General features: G+C 44.4%; 1 protein-coding gene across 3 annotated transcripts in view; it reads left to right on the top strand.

Moving 5' to 3' along the window:
* RBFOX2 (RNA binding protein, fox-1 homolog (C. elegans) 2) overlaps positions 1–23,818 on the top strand; it is a 139,972-nt gene that overhangs the window by 18,240 nt on the left and 97,914 nt on the right. For 2 of the 3 annotated variants that reach the window (XM_009332601.1, XM_009332602.1), the window contains exon 1: positions 4,374–4,678. The exons of the other annotated variant lie outside the window; for it this stretch is intronic. In XM_009332601.1, coding sequence (XP_009330876.1) covers positions 4,664–4,678 — 15 coding nt within the window. In that variant the 5' untranslated portion in view covers positions 4,374–4,663. Of the gene's footprint in view, positions 1–4,373; positions 4,679–23,818 lie in introns of those variants that run through there. 3 annotated transcript variants of the gene reach the window in all.

Raw genomic sequence — 23,818 nt, 5'->3', positions numbered from 1 at the left:
ATTCCCCCCCCCCCCGGTCCCCCCCCCCCCCCCCAATTTCCTTTCTGTTTCCTTCTCTCAGCTTTTTTTTTTTTTCACTTGCTAGAATATATACAAGCGTTCAAGTGTAGCAATGTGACAGGAAAGCCCAATAAGCAGTCTGTCTGTCCAGGAAAAACACACCAATGTACCTCTGGTCCCACTCAAGTGCTGAGTATATATGTAGATACACTGGTTTGGTCTCTGTTCTCCTTCCATATATCCAAATGTGATTATCACAATCATTTTTACCTAAGCTACTGCTAATTTCTGTTTTTACAATTGATTGCTCTTTTCTGTCAAGATGGAATCTAATATGGAATTGCTCATTTGCAATGTAACACTTCTTGAACTAAGAAATTGTTTTCTGTAATTTAGAAATTTTGAGGGTGTTCTTTGGCATTAGCCCCCCAATGCCTCCTGCAAGTGTCGCTCTGTTTGAAATTCCTGGTGATCAGATAGGTTTTTTCCTCCGTTATGAAGAGGTGCTTAGCTAGCCACTCATCCTGTGTGCTATCTAATGTGATTTCAGTAGTGTGTAGCAGACATACCAGCTTGTACCCTGTCTTGAGCTTTATCTGCTAGAATGTTAATCCACGAGCATTTGAAATCATACGCCTCTGAGACACAATCAGCTAGAAACAGATCATGTCAGTTTGAAACTGTGCCATACCTACTCCCCGTTTGAAATCGGTTAGAACTTTTTGTAAATTATTTTTTAAGCATTGGGCTTATTTGAAATGTATATACCAGCAGTATTTTTGGGTTGAATTTATGCACATAACTGAGCAGCCACAATTCTTCTTATGTGTAATTAAGGCTTTTGATACTGGTACAGAAGCAGGTAGATTTTTTTTTTTTTCTGTTTTACCAGTGCCTCTTAATTTGCCAAATACTTTGATATAAATAGGTGGTTACTTGCTCCCTTTTTTCTCTTTCCCCTTTTGTTACTTGCTAACACCTTCCTTACCTCTCTAACAAGCAATAATCTCTTTGCAGACTGCTTTCTTCCTCTTTCACTTTGATTTACACAACAGCCTCCCATCAGAGAAGATGGACCAATGTTTCACTAGGCTACAGCTCTCTGAGCATTTTTCTCTTAGCCTGGTATAGATTAATTTTAAAATCTTTTTCCTTCTGCTTTTAATCCTTTTTGAGACAGGAAAGATCCCTAAGAGATCATGTGTATTTCCACACACAGCAGCCTTCCAAGTTCCCTGACATAGATCCTGTAAAGCACTGTTGTTAGGATTAAGACAAAGCATTTGCAGGGGATCCTAGCTACCTGTTTCAGAAGCCTGTCTTAGTCATGTCTGTCTTTGTTTTTGTGGAATTAGACTCATTAACATACTGTTGTCCTCTTGCTACTTACAGAATATTTTGTTTTCTTAGGATAAATTTTCCAGAAAAAATAATGTCTCCTATTGATATCTTTTACATACCAGCTAATGTAGTTGAAAATTTATATAATCTGAATAAAAGCTTAAAGAAGGCCTAATAGCTCATCTGGTTCTTTTTCTCCCCCCATAATTATATCGGCCAAGTAAATCTTTTTCGTGCTTATAATCTGAGGCTAACATGGTTACCCCACTGCCACCAGTACTGTCTGCAACTGTGGATAGTCTTGGGCGTACACTTCATATTCTTAGCGTTGGTTTGAACCTCTGGGCAGCAGCAGCAGCTCTGTTGAATCAGAGTGGCGGTGCCTCTAGAGGCATCCCGCAGCATCGTTTCCTGACCGGTTGGGTACCCCTCTCGCTGCTTGAGAATATTGAGTGTTGAGAAACCTGCTCCTGCAGTTCATCTAAAAGCGCTCCAGGACGAGGGTATTTCGTCACCAGAAGTCGGCTGCTCTCAGGAATCTTCCTATATACCTTCCATGGAGAGGTGGTGGCCTAGTAGCAACAGTGGCAGATGAATTTCAAGCCAGTATTTGGATGATTCGAAGAGGGTTCGTAGGTCTTGTTTTGCTTTGGAGGTTGAATGTGACCTGTCCAGCTGTGGAGTTGCTGGGATGATTTGTAATGAGTCCCAGTTGTTGAAATTAAAGAACAGCATTATTCTGAAAGTTTTTCTATTCTCTCCCATGGTAGAGTAGCCTAAAGGATGAGAGAGCCTGCGGAAGAAGGGGGAGAATTTTTTTCCTTTTTTTAAATTTATTTTTTTTATTTGGAGCTTGTTGGTCACTCTTCAGCTTAGTTTTAAGCACTCATCTTTTTCAAGCCTTTTATGGAAATACATATGAAGTAGGATTTATTTGGGTTTGCTCACCTAGTCCACGTCTTCTCACTTTCTTCTCTGCATACAAGGAATCTCAACTTTCATAAAAATGATAGTAAGATCATTTTTGGATCAGGATTCTGGATCAGAAGAAAACCTAGAAAATGCCATCAAGGTTATTTGGTGCAGAAGTGCCTGCCTGAATCTGCAGGCTGGCTGAACTAGTAGCTACCATTGGTGCAACCCTGCTGCTGAAATGTTAACTGAAGTGTCTAACCGTGATGCAAATGTCAGCATTACCGCTGTTTTGCTCCTCTCGGAGGATTTGAGAACAGGTTTATGGATCATATGCTTCACCCTTTGGAGACTGTGGTGCATAGGCTTTGGTGCAGTAAGTGATCTTTAGGAACATTGCTTTTCACCCTCTGACCTGACCAGTCATGCTAAAAGGTGAGAGCAGATGCTAAAAGGTGAGAGCAGATGGGAGTCCCGAGAGATGCTGCAGTTGAACAACCCTGTGACATCCGAGCTTCCTGAATCAGGGCTCCTGCTCCTTCCCCTGAGCAGCAGGGCTTGGGTTTTCCTGGCTGGAAAGCCGAGCGGCTTCCTGCTTGTCTCTAACGAGCATGTCCCTGTGGCTGCTATATCCTGGTCATGATGATAAGCCTTTTTTCTAGCTTTTTATGCAGGACCACAACGACAGTCATGCATTTCCTTAGAGCCGGTTGGCATCCCATGTGTTTGCGCCTGTACCTGGGACAAGCCTGGCCCAGGGTGTGTTTGCAGCTTGCTGAAGGCGAGCGGAGCCTGGAGAGCGCGGAGCACGCCTGGGATGTCTGCGCTCGATGCGATGGGAGGCACATCAGTTTGTTGCCCTGCATAGACAGGGCTTGACTTGTGGGTGGATCGCAGCAGGCCACATGGCTGCTTGCTTTGCTCTGAGCCCGCTGGATTGTGTTGAAGTAATCTATACGTAAAGGGAGTAGAGGTGATATGTGAAAGAGCACCATTTCTATATCTTTGGCTGAGATAAAAATACTTCTTCAAAACTCATTTCCAAGGAGACCAGTGCTTCAATGAAAACCATGATTTTGTTTTTTTTTTTGTTTTTTTTTTTTTTCTTGTTTGAGGAGAGGCCAATTTTAACTTAGCATTTGGAGCCCAAGGAGGGAAGTCGATTCTTCATTTTGAGGTGGGAAGGGGACGAGAAACCCGTTTTCCTAGTTTGGAAGAGTGCTTTAACTGATTAATGAGATGAGAGGTGACACTTGTCCTGTGGCATCGGGCGTGGGGGATGGGACGAGGATTCGCTTGTGCTGGGAAGGGCTTGCTGGAGCTTGTCGAGGTAGCTGGGGCGAGAGTGTCTTTTGCTCAGCGCACCTTTGCTGGGGCTGCCGCCCCACCAGCAGAGTTTTACAAACCTGAAATTGGAGACTGGGTTGGGAGCGCAAGGCTGCGAGAGGGTGCTTGCCCCAGTCAAACCTGGGGGGAAGCTGCCTCTGGGCAAGTGGGAACCCGATACACTTGGAGGAACTGGAGCCAGCTGCTGCTTTCCCTTTAGCAATGTGCAAGCCTGTAAAATGCTCATGCAGAGCCACCTGCGAAAGCAGATTAACCCCTTTTTCTGTGAGTCACTTCTCTTCCCCAGCTCATGCTGATGGTGGTTATTTCTCCTGTGGGAGCTCCAGGGTGCCTGGCACACCACAGATTTTCTCCGTAGCTTCAGGATCCCTGTAGTTGTGCTCCTCGGTGCCTGTCAGTGGTTAATGATTAAATACAGCTACTGAATTGTGACTGAATTTTGGGTGTTGACTAATGGGGTAGATGAAGACGTGCAGAACCTGCCTATGGCACCGTGCACAGCTCCTGCATCTGCAGATGATTCCTGGAGAAGCAATTAGCGGGGTGGAGGGGAATGGGTCCTCACCCCCCAGTGACCTTGGAGGACAACGCTCTGCCTCATTCACGTCTAAAGATCCCGCTTCTAAAGTAAGCACTCTCCAGCGCTGGGAGCAGGGCTGCATTTATTACTAACCCCACCCATCCCTGCCTCTTGCAAGAATCTTGTGAGGCCGAGATTGTGTTTTTAGAAGCAGAATGACAGAGAGAAATTCCCTGGAGGCGAATGCAGAGTGTGTGCTGTGCACGCCAGTACAGACACACGGGGCTGGGAACTCCCAGGGAGAGATTAAGTGCGAGAGAAGAGCGCAGAGCAGCCAGAGCTGGAGGAGGGGGGCGGAGGAGGCGAGACGCTTTCTAAGCCTCAAACTGAGCCGTTCGGATTTTTTTTCTTTAAAAAAAAAAAAACAAACCCAAAAAAAACCCCCAACAAACCCTCAACCAACCTCGGTCTCGACAATCTTACTGAAGTGCCTCTTGCGTTGCCGGATCACCTCATTGCTGGGTTTGAAGGACCCAGGCTAACATGATGTACCTCTGGGTGAGTAGAGAAGCGTGTGTGAGGGCTTGCACACTTTGCACATATAAGGAATGGAAAGCTGAAGGACTCTGCACTAATGTGAGTGGCCTTTGCTGTTGGGCTTAGCTCTCTGCAGCCTCGACACACAGTGGGCTTTAGTTTTCCCTTGTAAAAAATAATATTTAGAGCGAGTACTGTTAACTGCATATCGAGCAGGCTTTTCCTGCAGTTATAAGTTCCTCTGGAGGGAACAGTTTTGGGCAGGTGCCTCGGAGACAAAATTTTTGGTATAATGCTGCTCACTGTCTGCCATCTGTGAGACCTGTACATATATATATTTTTTTTTTCCCATGCATAAGAGTGTTCCCATGTGCGTCTGCTTTATGGGATTTTGGTGTTACTGAGAGACATCCCAGGTAGTGGAGGTGTGCTGCTGAAAGGGATCTGTAGTCACTGAAGGTTAAGAGAGGAGCAGGGAGTGAATAGATAGTTTGGAATTTAGGGCTTTGGGGTTAGGAGAAGAAGCTGTTTCAACAAAAGTTGGATGCAAGGTTGTTTTTCCAGAAGTGGCACGGTTACTTGAGTTTCTGGTGGAGTATGGAAAATAATGTCAGGAAAAACATGTGTAAAGTGTTATATAGATCCAGCAAGCAAAGTAAAAGCATATATAAAAGTATATATATTTTCAGCCTTTGAGCGAGGACTGGAATTTCCTCTGGAGCAGTGAGCTGTTAGGCTGCTCAGTTAGTCATCTACGTGTAGTTTTGTCTGCTCCTGGGCACCCTTGAGATCAGCAGTTTGCCCTTGGGATCCTTACCTAGATACGAGAGGTGAAGAGTAATCAGTTCCCAAGTTTTTGTTTGTTTGGTGCATTTTTTGTGGTGGTTTGGTTTTGGTTGTGTTTTTTTTTTAAATCTGTTCGTAACTCTGAAGGTGGGGGCTCTCACTGCCGCTGCTTTTCAATTCTGTCTCCCCATCACTCCCAGGAACAAACACTGGTTTATTTTAGCAACAAAGCGAGCCTTGGAACCCAGGCAGAAGGATTTGACTTCCCTCCTTTGCACATACACACACTATCTTTGTTGCAGGGTAACTTGATTCTGCTCTGGGGTATGCACACTTGCCTGATTTTGTCCAGCAGGCCCTGCTGGCAGGCACGTCCACCTTCTCCCCTCTTTCCCCCCCTGCAGCCTGGCATTCGGGACCCTGAATTGGGGTGCCGGCTTTTAGCGAGAAAGGCTGGGCTGGCCCCGTGGCTCAGCTAAGATTTGTGCTTCGTTTGGTGGGTGGGGTAAGAGGAGAAGTAATTCAGCCATGCTGCTGCTGATTTTAGATAAGCAGTAAACAATGGAGATATTCCTTACCCGGCTGAAACGCGGAGGATCCTGGCGAGTGTGGGAGCTGAAGAGAGTTGCCCTGCTGTCTCGCCGCCTCCCACTGGTGAGGGGTGCGCGAGCACTCTAGTATAAAGCGGAGATGTTAGCCTGCGTAAAACCAGCTTGGGCCCAAAAGGTGAAGCGCTGTCCTGGATTCTTAAGAGAGGGTTGAGTTTTGGGACGCTTGCCAATGGACAAAGAGCGGTACCACCCCCCCCCCCCCCCGTGGGCTCCTGCTTCTGCCTGTACCCTAAACTTTGGGCAGCGCTGTTGCTGCGCTTGCATTGCAGTTAAACTTCAGAGGAGTGGGGAAAATAAGCGTTAAATGCTTGAATAGCTGAAGGGGTTTTAAGGGCATCATCCGGGCATCGTGCCATCATAATTAAAAAAAATTAGTGAATTGGTGCTATCTGGATACGATCTTTCCCTTCTCAGTACAGGTTACCCTATTACTTTCGGGGAATCTTCCCCTCCTTGGTCCTTTCAGGAACCTTTCCCTCTGTGCCCATTTGTGTTTCTGCTTTAAGCTCTCTTTATCCTGACGGGCTACATAACCTTCAGCTGTGAGGACAAGGAGCCCCGAGTGACAGATCTGGTTTGGTGTGGGGTTTGCTGTGCCGGTTTCTTGCTTCCCTGCTCACAGGTTGCCCCCCCACCGTTCCTTCCTTGTTCTCCGTGCTGTGTTTTTTCTGTTCTGTGCCTCTTGTCCTTGGAACATCAGGACTTCAGTAGATGCATGGAGATTTGTACTGAGTCATTCCTTAATTCAATGCATGAAGCTACATTAATGCAATGTTAAATTTGAGGTTTTAAATATGCAAGTCCTGAAATCCAGAATTAAGGTTCCCACAGCAACCATATTTTTTCCCCCCCCCCCCCCCCCCCGTGCACGTTACAGAATTATCTTCCTTGAAGAGACTGTGCAATATTGAATGCTGTCACATTTGACAAATAATAAAATAAAAAGGAGAACGCACCTTCCTCTGCAGCTGTAGTATGGTGTGGATGCTGAACCCAAAGGTACAGGCTACCTGCAGCATAACAGTCCCTGATTATAATGCTGTCTCTGAAACGAAGTGGTGGTGTAGCCTTGGTTCAGACTGAGCTTGCTGAACTGTATTCCCTTGGGTGAAACTTGTTGCAGGATACTCTTAAATGAGGGCCTTGTAGACTGCGAGGAACTGTGGGCTGTGGAGAGCTGGAGAGTGGGAAACTTAAAATAACTGTCTTGGTAACCTAATGCTTGGCATTGTGAAGGAAGTGAAGGTGCAGACTAGCTGTGCCATTAAATATCAAGAGAGGCTATTTATCTTAACACTTCTATTGTGTACGATGCAGTTGTGTAAAGTCTTTCTGAAGCAGAGATGGTATGATATCCTTTCTGATGTTGCAAACCATTCGAGTGCATACATCTGATCATCAGTGTTGAAACTCAAGATGGGTACTTTGCCTTATGTATAGATATGAGGTGCATATAGGAGCTCTGTTTTTGCAGATGAGTATTTTGTTTGTAGGGGACCATCTAAATCTACCTTTGTCTCTTCCCACACTCATTCCTGTTTGCCTGCAGCTGTCTGGGCTCCTGAATTGCTCAAGAGGGCTCCTGGTCATCAGTTCTCTGGATGGGACGTGGGGTAATTTGGGCTACAAAGGCGAGAGGGCCTTTGCTTGTAGGGAGGGGTGTACTGACAACACAGGGGCAGGCGTTCTGCTGGCGACAGCCAGCAGCAGAGTGCTTTGAGTGTGGGAAAAGTGTTCAACCCTTTTCTGGACAAGAAAGCCCTATTTTTTCATTTATGAGCAGATGAATCTGTGAGTACTGTGAGTCATAAGATATAATCTAGAGTCATTTAATTCCAAGTATTTTCTAAAGAGCATGATGTGTTCTGAGAGTTGCATGTATGAATGTTGCCTTGTTGGAGGTCTGTTGTTACAAGAAAGGTTGAAAGGAAGGGGCAGCAGCCCTAGCAAGCAATTTATCAACCATCCTTCTCCTGTGCTCAAAGACAGCTGAAACTATCAAAGGCAGGAGGGACCAAGGTAGGGGAGGTCCACGCTGTTGCTAGGCTTCTGGTAGGAAAGCACTGGATTCATTGCTCTGATCTCAGATTATAGTGGCTATAGATAATTTCCTCATTTCTTGCAGCCATGTACAGAGTACATGCTGAGTGTTTGTGAGAGGGCTGGCTGCCTATTGCAACTAAAAATGATTTATTTCTCTAGAGCCCTGTGAAAGTGAAGATCTTACCTAGACCTACTAATTATCTACCATACAAGCAAGAATAGTGCTAGTAAGCTTGCCAAGCTCATTTTGAAATATTTTTTGTTGGTTTTCTTTCTGACCTGCCTTTTACTTGCCTTTTTGTCACTTAAAAGCCTCTCTTTGCATTCACTGGAATAATTTCTCCCTCTAGGCTCCGAGCTCATCAGCTTTACCACCAAGGGATTGGAAACCCAACTCTGCTGCCAAACTTGGGTCTTAGCAACGTGCTCTTCCTCATGCCATGTCTGTCTTTTTTTTTTGGGGGGGGGGGGGGGGGGGGGTTTCTTGGGAGGGGGGCGTGTTTCATGAGAGGTAGCTACTGCCAGTGAAAAGTATGGTCATTACGGCATGGTTTTCAAAGCATGCATTTGATAGCAGCAAAGCAAGTGGCTATCCAGGGAAAACGGCCTCCCTGCTCTGTGCTGGTGCCAAGCCTGGGGCAGCTATTGCTGGGGAATTCTGGCTGTGCCTGTAGGTCTTTGGCTGGAACCTGTTTGGTAGGAATGGCAAATAAACACGTCAGCCATCAACTGAAGCTCTGATGGGATGGAGAGTGCGCAGTTGCTGTGTGCAAAAGGTGCATGCACGGTGTGGTCACGCGAAGGGAGGTTAAGCTGTGGTAGCCTCTGAGAGTCTGTGGCTGTGAGGGTGCAGGAAGGTTTTTCTGAATGCATGCTAGAGGTCAGGTCTGGGTGAATTTCTGTGAATATGGTAAAAGGCACTTTGTGTTAAAAAAAACACCAATTTTGGATTCTTGCTCTGGAGCAGGAAAGCCCTGGAAAATCGTAAAATGGAGCTCATGCAAAAATCCCCGAGCTAGTAGCCTGTAAGCTGATTCTCCAGCCTGCAAGTCCCTGCGGTGCCATGCTGTGGCATGCATATGTAGCAGCTTGAATCCAGAAGTAATATAGTTATGTTTGTCCAGCACTGCAACTGAGATAGGGAGTTCTGCTGCTCAATAGGGTTTATTAGCTTTGGTGCAGCACCTTGTGAACATGGTTATACTGCTTTCACACCCAAGCTACTCCATGCACAGCTGGTTTGGGGATATCTGCATTGCGTTCCCCTGGGGGTTAGTGTGACAAAGCAACTTGCATCTATTTGCATCTAGGGTTTTATACAGGCTTTGGAGATTTGGGAAACAGAAAGAAGAGTTTATGAAAGAGATTATAATGTGACCGCCTGTGTTATTAGAGGACTAGAGTTGATAATCCAGGTGATCTTTTCCAGTTCTGTGTTCCTGCAAGCCTGTAATCCTGGAAGATGCCAAGGTCACTACTGAGACAAGAAAGCCCAGTTCAGTTCAAAAAGAGAAGGCATTTCAAATTAGGGTACTGGCTTCAGAGAAGGGAGATTCGGGATCAGGATGATCTACTCTGTAGGCTACATTTGATTAATATAAAAACAGGTAATATCAGTGCCCAGCACATTGCCATCACGTTCGAGAACTTCCTTCCCTGATGAGTCTAAACAAAAGAATTAGAGGGATGTAGGCTGGCTGAGTCAGCGTGAATTTCTCCAGTGGCTCTTCTGCCTGTCTGCTCTGTTCCCACCTGTCCAAACAGCAGTGAGCACAGGGGACTCTGTTTGCTGTAAGCCTGTCTAAGTCTTGGGAGACTGACAGGGACCGGGTCCTGTTTAAGTTAGTTTTTCACCAAACAGCCTGTTTATCTTGGGAGGAAGAGAATAAACTGTAGGAGAATAAGAAGAGAATAAACCTCAGCCTTCCTGGTTTCCAGCTGAAAGCTTGAGGAAGAGTGCAGATAATAGCTATTTGAGACTGAACATCTGTGTTTCCTGCACTTCCCATGGTACTTATTTGCAAATCCTGATTCCAGCAGTGCCAGAACTTTACCCTTGTCCTAACCCCCAAGGGTACTTTTTTAAGGTCTTTGAGTGGATCTGAATTTGGATGGCTTTTTTGCCACAGCTCTCAGCAGTCACTAGGCTATCAAGTGCATATGTGTGCATGCTTAACCAGAAGTATGATTGGATGGCTTGTGCAATTAGCTGGAAGAGATCCCTCTGTCCTTCAGCGAGGGCTACTGGTACAGCAGGAGTTTGAGTCCGGTTGTGGGGTCAGACAAAATGGTTTCTTTAGGGAGTTGTCAGTTTGGAGGAGGACCTGTGATCTGTATCTGCAGTACTGCGGCTCTGGACGGTACTCCATACCAAGGGTGATACGATGTATCCTGCAGCCTTGTGTCAGAGAGGCAGGCTGTGCTGATGGACCAGTGCAGATAGTTTCATGCTGGAAGTGAAAATGGGCTTGCAGAAAATTAAGAAATCAATCGAGGCTGTGCTTTGTGCCCTCCGGTGCTAAATTCTTTTGCTGAAAGTGTTAAAGATTCCTCAAAGCTGTGAAGAAGCTTAAACAAGTAATTAAGTTTCCCTCGTCTGTCCCTTAAATTTAGGTTTCATTGTTCTCAGAGTCCTACATCTCATGACTAATATACTGCCTGCACAATACTCTGGCTGGTTTTTTACCAGATGGTTCTTGGGTCTGTAGCCAAATCCAGGGCAAAGGCAGTTAGTTTTTCTCCTGCCTCAAATGAAACATGCTGTCCCCCACACAATGCTCTGATTGAATCTTGAACATTAAGACAACGATGAAGTGAAAATATTTTGACCAGGTGACAATTTTTTTAGATATTCTTAGGGATTATTATTCATTGTGCTTTAAGGAGCTGGCATAGGATGATACTGGAACACTCCTCTGTACTTTTTTTATTAAATCATCTAGTGTTGAAACAAAGTTTAAATGCAGAAAAATGCTGACATTCAAATGTGTATACGTGGCTAGAAAATAGAAAATGTGCAGTGTGATCTGCCTGTTGCTATTTTTTAACTTTTCATTTCTGTCGTAACGGCCTCCTTTTTCGTCCCACCCTCAATCACTGCGGTGATGCCTGCTTGCATCCGTGACGTACCTTTTGGATGGAGAACTCTTCTGAGTAAAGACGAAGTGTTGCCCAGGAAGGTGGCGAAGCCGATTTGGCAGCGTAAGTGGGGTATGTAGCGCCATCAGGACCATCTCAGTAATGCTGCAGAGCAGCTTTGCTCACAGGCCTGTTGGATCCAGCAGTAGTTTCAGCTATTTCTCCCCCTCCCCAATTTATTACACTGAGATTTTGGCTGCTGCTTGAGTGAGGAGGAGCAGTGAATGCCGATTACTTTTTTTGGTCCAACCAGCTGAACAGGAGAAGCACATTCAGCTTAGGTGAGGCTATTGATTGTGGCATCTTTGAAGAAACGGGCGGTATCTGCATGTTAAAATTTTAGTATTGGGGAAATTTTTCTTCTGCAGCAAAAAGTTTGCTGGAGTTTATATAGTGTATGTGTAACTGCTGTTTTTAAACACCTTTAGGACTCAGAAGTGCTGTAGAAATATGAGATGCTTTAATGCTTTTTCCTTGCATGGGGAGCACTGCTATCCAATGCAGCTGTTTAGCTGTTGCTAACAGGTGTGTGATAAACACCCCTTCCCTCTTCAGCTGAGCAGGGTGGTGATGGATACCGTCTCATTTAAACATGCATGTTTTTCTCTCCTACAGGAATAAAAACTTTAAAAATAGTATACGTATCTAGAAAGAACCAAGTGCCTTGTCCTGTTTCCTTCTTTCCCTCCCCCCCACTACCAACTCAAATTACCAGCAAGCTTTGGAAACTTGGGCAGGGGAATAGAGGTGCAGCTGGCCTGCATGTGTTGCACCAGCTGTAATGCAAATGATACATGCTGAAAGAGGCTTTTCTCACTTTTGTAATTCTTGGATATTGTTGTGCAACGGGGACATGCGACAATTTGTCTTAAATGTGTTTGCTGATATGTTCTGCTGAGTATACTGCGTCCTTTGTTGTCCTTTGTTCCTCGCCGGCAAGAGACAATATCAAAATCCAATTGCCCGTCAGCAGCATGTCTGAATGCAGCTGGGACTGTCCTCCTGGCTTTCCCATCCGTCAGTCCTGGGGTGATCCCATCACACTTGATACCAGTTAATTTAGAGCTGGCCGGAACATGGACTTCAGTAAATCCTCAGCTTTCTTGGCTGTTTGGACAACTTGTTATAAACCACATGTTTTCATCCTTTGTTTCTGAAAGCGGCAGCACCTATTGCTCTTCTGTCATGAGAGGGCTGAAGGGGGAAGTGCCTGGCCGACCTGCACACTGGTTGTCTGTAGGTACCAGTCAACTTTTTGGCCGCTTATCCGAAGAGGTAAAAGCATGGGCGCTGGGGGTTCAGTTCTGTAAAAACAAAAGCTGATGTTGATTTAATCCCATTACATTGCGTTGATCTCTCAACCACTGGACTCTTAGTAGGATTCCAGCTTTAATCCTGTAAGGATCAATCTGGCCCGTTGCTTTTCTGTCCTGATCCTAAATCCTCCTTTAATCTTGTTAATTATACCAGGCCTTTTTTGGTTTCGTTTTTTTTCCCTTGTGGACCAGCAAAACCGCATTAAGTCTTCACGTTGCCATCTCTGACCTGGTGTTTTTACCCTTTGTTCATCCTGTTGAGGAGCATGGTGCTCCTGAAGGCTGGTTTTACCATTACAGTGGTGCCACATCAGCCTTTGGTGGTCTGGTGTCTGCTGCTTCAGACTCCCGTGGAGTCAGCTGTAATCGCTGTTGTGCCGAATCCCTCCTGGTTTCTGTTCAGGATCTTTTTTTTTTTTTCTTTTCATCTGTTTGATATTGTGCTGTCTGAAGGGGGTGGGGAATTGTGGAATATGAGAGCCACTTTAAAATAAGAAAGAAATTTGAAAGAAAAAGGTTTTTCGGAGCAGAATCCCATTGACTGGCATTGAGGGCTTTGGGGGAGAAGACAATTTCAGGGAATATGGAGCACTCCTAGGGTGATGAGGCAAAGACTGAAAAGGGGGGGGGGGCGGCATTCCAGGAGAAGGCTTGGACAGTTCCATGGTCCACAGATATATTCTGAAGGTCACGGAGAAATTCGGCTGCTTAAATTAGCCTTTTTGTGTTTACGTGTGTTCGGTGGCTTAAGGAGAGGAATAATGCGCATTCAGACTTGAGGCTCTTTATCTTCACATTGCACTGTCTGCAGCCCTCCAAACCCAGCGCTGCCTTTTCTGTGTAATGTACAAGGCCAATTTCTCACTGTGACAATCTGCTCCTGGCACTTGCAATAATAGAAACTAGCTGTGCTTAATGTATTCATCTCTGGTATTTCCTATACTGTAAAGAAGAAAACCAACCCAAAATTGCACCTACATTTGCTGTAACTCGATCAAGAGCTGACAGATCATTTCTGGAACATGTCTGTGCTGGGATCCTCACTGCTCTGCCAATTTTTATGCCTTTATCTTGCAGTGCTGCTCCTTCCCTCTTCCCTGTCCGTGCCGCTCTGCCTCACCCAGCAGAGGCTTCTGCTTTTCCAGCCTTTCAGCCAGATCCCAACTTCCTACCATCTTGCCAGAGCACTGCGGGTCTGATTTCTCTCCTCGCCAGAATACAGGCTGTAGGGCTGGGTCTGCCATAGAAGTAGCCAAGCTGATTCCCTTTTAAACCAGACAGAAGGGAAACTGGTTTTGGATCACAGAGGGTAAGCTCTCTTGATGCGTTTATTCTAACTAAAGCAGCCCTGGTGCTTAGTTTTTGGAAAACACTTGGAGCCATGACAAGAGGTGGCAATTGCTTTTAAGCAAACGCGGGCATTTTCCCAGCAGTTCTAGGGTTAAGGAAATTGCAGAGGGGTGACATGGTGACTGTGTTCCCTATTTTTGTGTGTTGCCAGTAGCAAGAAGGGGGAAACTTTGATTTCTAATCCGCTTTGGAAGAGGCTCCGTATCAGGGCTGCACAGAAACATCCAGTCAAGCAGCTCCTTTATCATAAAGGGGATTTTAATTAAAACTGTTCTCGCATCATGAGCGGAATGAGCGTCAGTGCCAGCCAGCCCTGTACTGGGCATTTATCTCCTTCAAACCACATTACCAGTAATTGCTGCATTAAATCAAAGTCGAGGGAGATTACAGGTCTGAATTGGGCAGGCGGCCGGTGCCAGCACGGGGAGCTCCGTGCTGCTGAGCCGCTGATATGGGAACACCCTCCGCCCCCCAACTGGGGGTGAAGAGTCGGAGGGCTGCTGGATCCCAAGAAGCCCTTCTCATTAGGGGGTGGGAATTTTTGTCATAACCTAGGAGGAGCAGCAGGCTGTATGCTTGGAGCACTTTAAACTGCTGATGTTTTTCTATTAACTTCATTTTAAAACAAACAAACCCAATAACAAAACAAACCCTGTGGCATTGCCATCCAGCTCCTGTCTCCTGTTTGGATCCACCACAGACATTCCCTTTCGTTCATCCTCTACTGCTTATTCCAGCCCTGAAACTCTGGAATAAATCACTTCTTCTCTTGATATGTCCCTTTCTCTCTACCTTCCTTGTCACAGCTCTGCTATGGAGCTGCTAACTTGGTCCCTCTCTGCCCCGACATGGGAGAGCTTCTCCCCTTCTTCACCTCTCCCCCCACTGAGGAATTGTATCTTCCTTGACCTGTGGTTCCTTTGCCAACTATGGCTCATTAGTTAATTTAATTATTTTTCTAGGTTTTCAAGCATTCTGTTGTCTCTAGCTGTAGAGCAGCTGTTTCCCTTCTTCCTGTCCCTATACTTTGACCTTGGCGGCTCCAAAAACCATCTGATCATTCTAGCGTTGCTCTTGCTTCCACTCTCCAGACCTCTGGCAGGGCGAGGCTGAGGAATGGCCGTGCCCACGTGAGGTTTTAGGCATGTGGACTGGCAGAAGTAATTAGATCTCTGTGGGCAATCAGTAAACGATCAAAATGTGACAGCTGGATTTCTAGGGGCTGTTATTAGATCTGTCCCATAATTGTAAAGAAGGTAAGTCAGGAACAGAATGTGCAGAAAACGTGGTGGGGTTTTTTGTTTTTGTTTTGTTTTTTTAATGTGGCCGTCATTTTCTTTGTTTTCATCTTGATGGCGGTTATGTATTTTCCTGCTGTAGTGCAGACAGTCTGGGGCAGTTGGGTGGCAGTGACGGTTTTTCTTCCTTTCGCCCAGAGATGCCTTTGGCAATCTGCCATTCTGAAGTTTGCTTCCTGCAGGGTTTGCACATCTACCACATTCCTCTGCTGCAGAAAAGGGTCTCATTCCCAGCACCGTACTGAGGACCTGGTAATGTACGTGAAAGAGGATGCTGCAGCTCGACCTGCCTGCTAAAGCAGTTCAGTCGCAGGCTGTCGAGCCTTATTAGATTTTCAAGATTCATACAAGTTTCTCAGAAGCTATCTAGTTCTGAGCAGTTGCAGGAGGTGTGCCTGCTGTGCCCCTTCAGAGCTTGAAGTTGCAGCTTTTGCTTCATTACAATGTGGGCTTGAGATGCAGCTTAAGTGTTGTCCTACTTTAACTCTGGCCTACACACGAATCTCTAGCCTGAGATAAGTGATTCTTTTAAACTCGTGCTAAGAGACCCATAAAGCCGTAGAGGCTGAAGTTCGAGTGCTGCCGATAATGCAGAGGGGTTGCAGTTAATTTTTGCATTGGTAGTCCTGTTACCATGAAGTGAGACTAGCCCCACTGCAGAGTAACCAGAGAGGTGCAGAGAACATGAGCCAAGTCTTTGGTGTGGAGATTTCTTGATAGCGACAGAAAACAGAGATAAGGGTTTTCATGGAAGCCAGGAAACCATCTTTATGGCTTCCTGGTTTTGGGACAGAGGATGCAGATAGTGGCAAATTGGGGTGAATGAACATGTGTGAATTTTTTTGTAGAGGTCACAGAAAGCTGCTGAAAAGAGTGGGTATCTTGATTGTGCAGATGGTGCAACTGGAGAAAGCCCTCAGTGGTTGTTGTCCAGATATTTCAGCTGCTGTGGCTTGTTTTAGAACTTGCTGGGAGTTGAAGCTAGCCCGCAGGAAAGTCTTTTGGACTGAGCCGTCTCAGGCTTTATTCTGTCCTCTTGGCTTTTGGGGAGAAGTGTGGGTAACAGTTAGCTTACCTGCCCCTAGCAGCCCTCTGTGCCCACGTCTTTGGACTTTGTGAGAGGAAAAAGATTTCCAGAGTTCTGATCACTCCTGCTTTCTCAGAAACAGATAGGTTTTGAAAAAACCCAACCAAACGAAATCTAGGTGTTTGCTGCCTTTTACTATTTTTGTCTTAGTCTGAGGCAGAAAGCGATGTGAAGACTACTTCTTGCCTAAGAGCTGACATAGCCTCAACATACCTCTTCTGTTCTCCACCACAGCCTTCTACTTCTCCACTAAAACCACCGGAGGAGGGACACAGCAATAACCAGCACCTCTGCCCCAACAAGAGTAGTCCCTGGGGTCAGTCCCTACATTAAAGCATGACTTGCTGCTGTCACCATTCATTTAGTGTGTCTGACTTTCCTCTTTCAGGGTGAACTGCGTTGTTCTTGCCAAACCTCAGCTTTGCATGCTATTTCTGGATCCTTTCTGTGCACTCAGCAAATGCACCGAACTCTTAACTACAGCATTTCTGGTATTTTGCTCTTGAATCTCTTTTGAGCTGCCTGAGTTTGGGATTTTTTTTTTTTTAAATGGGAATGGGGAAAAAGCAGGATTCATCATCTGAAGCTTAGCAGTCAAGCAAGATTTTGAACTGAGGCCTACAGAAATTAATGGATGGATGTAATTCTTCTATCGCGAAATTGTCTTTGCAGATTTATGCTGAAGGTGTCATATTCTGTATACTGCCACGCTGGAACTGTTTCCAAATGAGTTCTTGAGATTTATTCGGTGACCTGCTGTTGCGGCAGCTAAAGGTCCTGGCTGCAGGTTCTCCAATTCCTCAGTTCCTGCCAGTAATGCAGTCTCAGACCCAGCTATCTCACGCAGACCGTGCTGCCTGTTTATTTCTCTTTTACTTCCATTCAATTAAGAATTTAGTTTAGTATTTTTGACATGTTTTGTCTCTTGCTTGCACAGTTACAGTGTGCGGGCAGCTGCTCTGCTATTCTGGTTAAACCAAGTTGGGCAGGGAATGCCTTTGCTCCAGTGTCAAAAGAACAAAATGCTGTCCGAGAAAACCTTTCCCCCAAATTCTGCTTTTGTTTGTGTAGCTGGGAAGCCATACTGCTCTAAGGTAGGGATAAATTCAAGTTGATACTAGCGTAATTTATTGTGTGGACACTCTTTAACTTGGAACAAGTACCTTTTTCTATTTTAGTTTGTCACGTGGAAGCAATTTGATAAGCCGGGAGGCAAGGTGGGGAGGAAAATCCATACCAAAACCATCTCCGTTAGGGAGCGAGCGCTCAGCTAGATGAGTAAGACGGCCACGTACTGAAATGCTGTGCGATAGTTGATCATGTGCTCCCTTCGCCCCAGGCAAAGGCGAGGTAAAACGTGTTAGCTCAAACCCTCGGTGAAAGTGGTTTATCCCGCGAGCGTTTGCAAGGGACTGGGAATGCACGTGGCATCACAGTCGGCCTCGCGGCTGCCACACACTGACTCACTGGTGGGGCTGAGATAACGGCATAACTATACTTACACTACGGGGGAAATAGCCTGTGCAGTCCAGCCCTAGTTTGTGATTCATTCAATTAAAAATACTTGGTGAGAGTATCTCTGATACTACCATCTGGTGACTTTTAATAATATTTATTCTTAGGAAGATAGTTCTTTAATTAAGGAATTAACCTTAATTTTTGTAGGCTTAGCATAGATCTGGAGAAATGCTCAGGCTTAAGCTGCTGTATTTCGTAGAAGTGTCAAGTCTTTCTTTTCTGGATCTCCCCGTTGTCCCCTAAAGGATCAGCTAATTGAACTGCTGCTGCTTGTTAAGTGAAAAACCAAGTGGGAGTATGAGAGGCAAAATGGGCAAAGCTTTTCTCTGACTGAGGTTCTGGAGCTAGCCAATAGATCTAGCAGCCTCTGTAGTGAAGGAAAACTGCCTCCACTCTATTCTTTTTGTTTCCCCTTTCTCCACTGCCCCCAAAAGAATATAGAAAGGCAGCATGGCTGTCATGTAACGTCTAAACCACCAAGAAAAAACCCCTTCTCTTCTTTGATGTTGAAATTTTGCGATTGGACACCTCTTTTTTTTTTTTTTTTCCTTCTTCATGTTACAGGCAAAAAGCATTTTGATGGACATGCAGCATTACCAAGATCAGTGCATACACAAGTGGTCCCAAAAGAAAGCTGTGCTATGATCACTTTCTTTGCCAAATGGCTTAGCCCAAAAGTACACTTATTTTCTTCCTGAAGCAGTGCCAAGCACTTAGAGTTCTCCTTGAAAGGAGGCCCAGGCCCAACACACGGATATGTTTTTTCTGGAAAATCTGTGTATACTTTCTTTTCCCCCTTTATACTGTGCCTCTGGTAATAACTAAGGTGATGGAGCCTGTCTGGTTTTAGAAGCTCCTTTTGGATTTGTTGTGTGTTATACTCAGGTGTGCTGGAGTTTTCTCAAGACAGTGTAATTAAAACCTGTTTTGTAATGCGTGTAAAGCAATGGGTTGGGGTAGAAATGAAAGTTGAAGTCATGTCTTCTGTATGCTGCTGGTATATCCAGGCTGCTGCCAGCTTTATTTTTGCAACTTAATCGCTAATATATTTTTGTGAGTTATTGTTCTGTTAAACCTGCCTTCCTGGGAGCCAGCTCGTTAGCTAGCATCGTGCGTAAAACCTTGGTTCTGGGAGCACAGTCTTTTGACAGAGGATTTTTCAAACTTCAGATGAGTGTTCATCGCTGCCTTACATTTTTCCTTTGTAATAATTTCAGAGACAGACTTTGGGCAATCTGAGTTTTGCCTGAATTGACTCTGGGTCCTTGTCTGGCAGCTGAAGTTGGTGTGGGTAGGATCTGTACTTCCAACTTCAGGAAGACTCTGTCTACACAGATCTAACTTCAGGATCAAGAGTCTTTACTTTCTGCCATTTCACCAAGAGTCTTTGTCTCTCTTGACAGCCATGACTGTGGAGATCAGGTACTCGGAGAGCTTGGTTTCTGGTTGAGGAAGATCCAGGCTTGTGATTTCACGAGTCCTGTTTTTGTCTGTAGGTTTCTGGAGTTTGCTAACACTACCATTCTACAGGATGTCTGTAAGAAAGCTCAACAAAACAAACAAACAAACAAAGCCAGTTGTCCAGCAAACAAAGGTCTTGCAATATGCTGCTTTAGCAGACCGTCATAGTATCTTTGCTCTGCTTCCATTTTCCATGTCCTTTCCTAAAGCAGAGTTTGCTGAGGCTTTGAAAATAAGTGGTACTTAAGAAATAATTATTTTTAATTCTGACCTGTCCTTTTATGCTGTGTATTTGTACTTGTCTTTTAAAACTGTGCTAGTTTTCCAGTCTAGACAAACCATTAATATTTAATAGCTATGCGTAGATGATGCAGTGAAGAGCTGAGGGTGGTAACAGGTTGCAGGTCCACAGTTCAGAGCGTGCATGGTGCCTAGCTGTAAAGCCACTTTAGATCAGTTTCAGGACTACAGAGCTTGGATGGGGAGCGTTTAGAGTGGTAGAGGCAGACGCAAACAAACTCCATCACTGGTAAGTAAATTGCCTTGCAAATGGAGAATGTGTTGCAGAAGGTGATTGAAAAGGGAGATCTCCAGCCCTTTGAGGGGAAAGGACGTGACGAGAAGCTATTTCAGAGCTTCCATTCTATTAAATATTGTCTTTGGTATTTTTCTCTCTCAAATTTTCTTGAAATTGTGAATTTTATCCATGAAAACTGGAATACGTAATGACTGAGGTTCCATTGTCTAGCTGAGGTATTTCTTTGACAGAAGCAGTGAGTGTGATGGGGCTATCTTCTCTGCTACACATAACCTGGTATTTGCTGCTTTCTCTAGGTTTGAGCTTCTTAGGCCTTTTGCCAGAGGGATTTTAGTTTCCTTGGATTCAAAGTATATTTTCGGTAATTTCGTTTGTGCTAATGTGTTTTAGGAACATTAATCCTAATGAACACGAGGAATCAGTAGCACTAACTAATCAGACTGGGTTCAGGCAAGCAGTGGTTCCTATGGCTTTACCAACGCATTCAAATTCTTTCTTGTGATGTCCTTATTACACTAATCCAACACGCTCTCGTTTGCTTCTGCTGCTACTCCACATTCCCCAGAACTGCTGGTTCCATTTCTGCTTAATGCATCTCGTTCCTGATCTTCAACGTTTGCGTGCTTAACGTATTTCACTCGCAAAGAATGCGCTGGCTTGGTACTGTGTTATTTGCTCTCCTGCATAGCTGATCCACCACCAGATCTTCTTGCTCTGAAGATCAGGACACCTGTGTAAAACGGCCAAGTTTCTGTAATATGAGGAAAAACAATTTATGCAGTTACCTATTTGTCATTATCTTTGCTTCTGCTTGCCATTTCAGAATATTGAGCTTTCCTGTGCATGCTCTGCCTGCATTTATGTCCTCCCCACTTGAATCTCTAATGATTTCAGGGTCAAAATAACAACCAGATCGTATGTAATTTTGTCTAGTCATTGGTTATATTAAAACTGGGAAGAAAAAAAATTATGCAGCTTTTTGAAAAACGTTATACCTGTTCAAACCAAATGAGCAATACAGCCTGGAAAACGTAGCCCTGTAGAAGAACGATGACTTTCCAGTACAAATTCTCACCTGGACCAAGCAAAAGCCACCTTCATGCTCAGGACATGTGACTTGCTTTGGTGCAAAATGAGAATCTCTTGGAGCTCTAAAGATGCAATCTTGGTACTGTGTGCTGTTTGTCTAACACCGGTACGAGCTGGCTGAGCCGCTTGATCTATTTAGCTGCTATGGAAATCAGTACATACCCAGCCAGAAAATGCATCCTTGCTTGCTGGCATGCTTCCTACATTTACATCAGTCTTTAAAAAGCAGAGACATATTGTAAGCTGCTCATCAGATCCCTGATGACCCAGTTTAGCAGATGTAGTGATTGGCTAATTGTTAAAGATGCCATTTTTGGTGGGTGAGAGGAAGAGCATCAGCCAGGCTTCTAGCGATGAAGAGTTAGAATCAGCAGAGGTAAGAGCTCTTTAGTGGGATTAACTAGATAAGGCTTGGATTAATTTGTCTGGAGAACAGAGAATGATACTAAAGATTTTATAAATTCAGTTTATAAAATGAAACTGTTGGTGTAATTTTCTTAGTAAAGATCAATGTGGTGTAATGACTGTGCAGCATGGAAATATCTCAGACTCCATGCTGTATTGTTGTGTCCCCACATTACCACAGTTTTTTAGCAATTAAAAAAAAAAATGTACATGCAGAACGTCTGGAACTACCATGGATGCACTTCAAATGTAGGGAGACTATGGCTAGCTTATGTTCTTATAGCTGTACTTGTAATTGTGACTTAGCATGCTTGCTATAACCAGTCTGAAGAAAGCAGGCAAAGCAAAGCCCAGGGCTGTGGTCTTGCATTTTCCAAAAATGCTCCTCAGTCTGCAGACATCAGAGAGCAGTGCATGTGAAACAAAATACTGGGTTTTGAGAACACTGGGAAAAACTTGTGTAATCTCCATGCCTTGCTTAGCACACAGAAAGAGGAAAATTAGGTAAATGCTGCTACAGCAGCATGTAAAACAGTATCTCTGGACAAAGCGATGGGTAGGTAGGAGATGGAAAACAATAAAATTCAATGTTTTAAAAAGAATAATAAAATTCAGCAGTAACTAGATGGGTGATACTCTTAGTTGAGGGGGCTGGGAGCTGTGTGATTGGTAAATGCACAAACGTACCAGGGTTGTTTTTTTCAGGCTCCTGGCATTAGAAATAACAAGTAGAGGAACCAGAGCTACTGGTGCAGAACATGAAACTGGATATTATAGGGATAATATCAATCTGCAAGAATAGTAATCACGGCTTTAACATGCATTCAAGATTATGTGTGGTTCAGATAGGGTAGATGTAAAAGGTCATAGGCTGTATTGTATGCAGTAGACTGTAAAGAAGAAAGAAGAGTAATACTGATAATGCAGGATCTGTTTCTGGTCAAAATTGCTGTGGGGAAGAATGGTAAAAAGAGGTCCCAGAGGGAGTACTGTGATTCTGCTGTAATCCCTCGTAGGATTGGATTCAGATACAAACTTGAGGCTCTGAAATGATATTATTCCCAGTACCATTAGAGAGATAAATATTAGTATGAGAAACTTTAATTTCTCAGATACAGCCTGGAGAACAAATGCTGCTAATAATAATAGGGTCAAAAGATTGACACTAGCATCATCACCTGTTGTTGAGACAGTGAGTGAATTATTGGTGCTGTGACTATTACAGGAAAACAAGCTGTTTAGAAGCCTCCATGTCCCCACCTTTGGATGGGGTGATCATGATACAAACTTTGATACATGAAGCAAAATATTTAATGAAGTCAGTGAACTAGATTGGAAACTTGAATGTAGAGGTGTGTGGTTTGGGTTTTTTGTTGTTGTTGTTAGAGGTACTTTGGGTACAAATTCTTGATGATACAAGTAAAGGGGAAAAAGCTTGTAAGAAGAAACTTCAGCCTAACTGGAGGCACAATCACCTTATAAAGGCTATTAGGTGCAAAAAGAGTTTACAAGGGATGGAAAAAGGACTTATCAGCAGAGACTGCTGTGCCTTTGAAGTCAGGAACTGTAGGGATAAAGTGAGAACTGCCAACCTTGCAAATGTTACTAAGAAAATGGGTGATGATTTCTCAAAATACAATTAGAGAGAAGGGAAGATGTGGGGCTACTTAGTGTTGAGGATAGTGTAATTAATGAGGATACTCTTGTGATCACAAAATCAAACAAACCTTTTGTTGTTGGAGGTAGAGTTGATCATGGGAGCAAAGGCAGGATGGGTAATGGGCAGGAACCTGCTGTAGAAGCCACCACACTGGACATTTCAAAGACCCTAGTGCATGCAGGCTGGGCTGGGGAGCAGGGTTGCCTTGGGAACAGTGGTACCTGTTCCTGAAAATGAAAGAACCAGTTCCTGAAGTTGCAGATCTGATACAAGTTTTAATCTATCAAATCAGGAGTGCTATCAGATATTTGGAGAACAGGAAGCGTGATAGCCCTAATGACGGTGGGGGATGATCTGAATAAATACAGACCTGTTGGTCCAACCTCAGCTGTATGTAAAATTTGAGACAACAATAGTAATTAAAGGCTTGGACACAAATGAAAAATGAGATAAAAGGCAACACAAATCCATCAGAATAGGATTGTGCCATATCAGCCTGTCTGTCTCTAGCCAATTTTCTTAACTTGATATGCATTTTTCTTAATGGGATGACATGTCTTACTGTAGATGGGTCCTACAGCATCTGATGTGGTGCTACAGACGCAAATACGAATGAGGCTAGCGAAGATGCAGTTTAGTGCTGGAATTGTGAAATGGATTAGGAGCTAACCATGTTGCTCTGCGTAATGTCTTAAAAAGAAAAAAAAAAGATGAGCACAGGCTAGATCAGGTGCAAGAAAGGGCTTCTAGAGATTGGGAAATAGCAAGCCTGTCGTCATGTGAGAAAAGACTGGAACAGCTGCTTGTTTAGATGGGTAGAGAGGGGATACATCAGGGAGGTTAATTGTAAGGGCAAGAGAA

This window comes from Pygoscelis adeliae, unplaced genomic scaffold (genome assembly GCF_000699105.1).
Source record: "Pygoscelis adeliae isolate BGI_AS28 unplaced genomic scaffold, ASM69910v1 Scaffold399, whole genome shotgun sequence".
Taxonomy (NCBI): domain Eukaryota; kingdom Metazoa; phylum Chordata; class Aves; order Sphenisciformes; family Spheniscidae; genus Pygoscelis; species Pygoscelis adeliae.
This window is presented reverse-complemented; position numbering and strand designations above follow the sequence as displayed.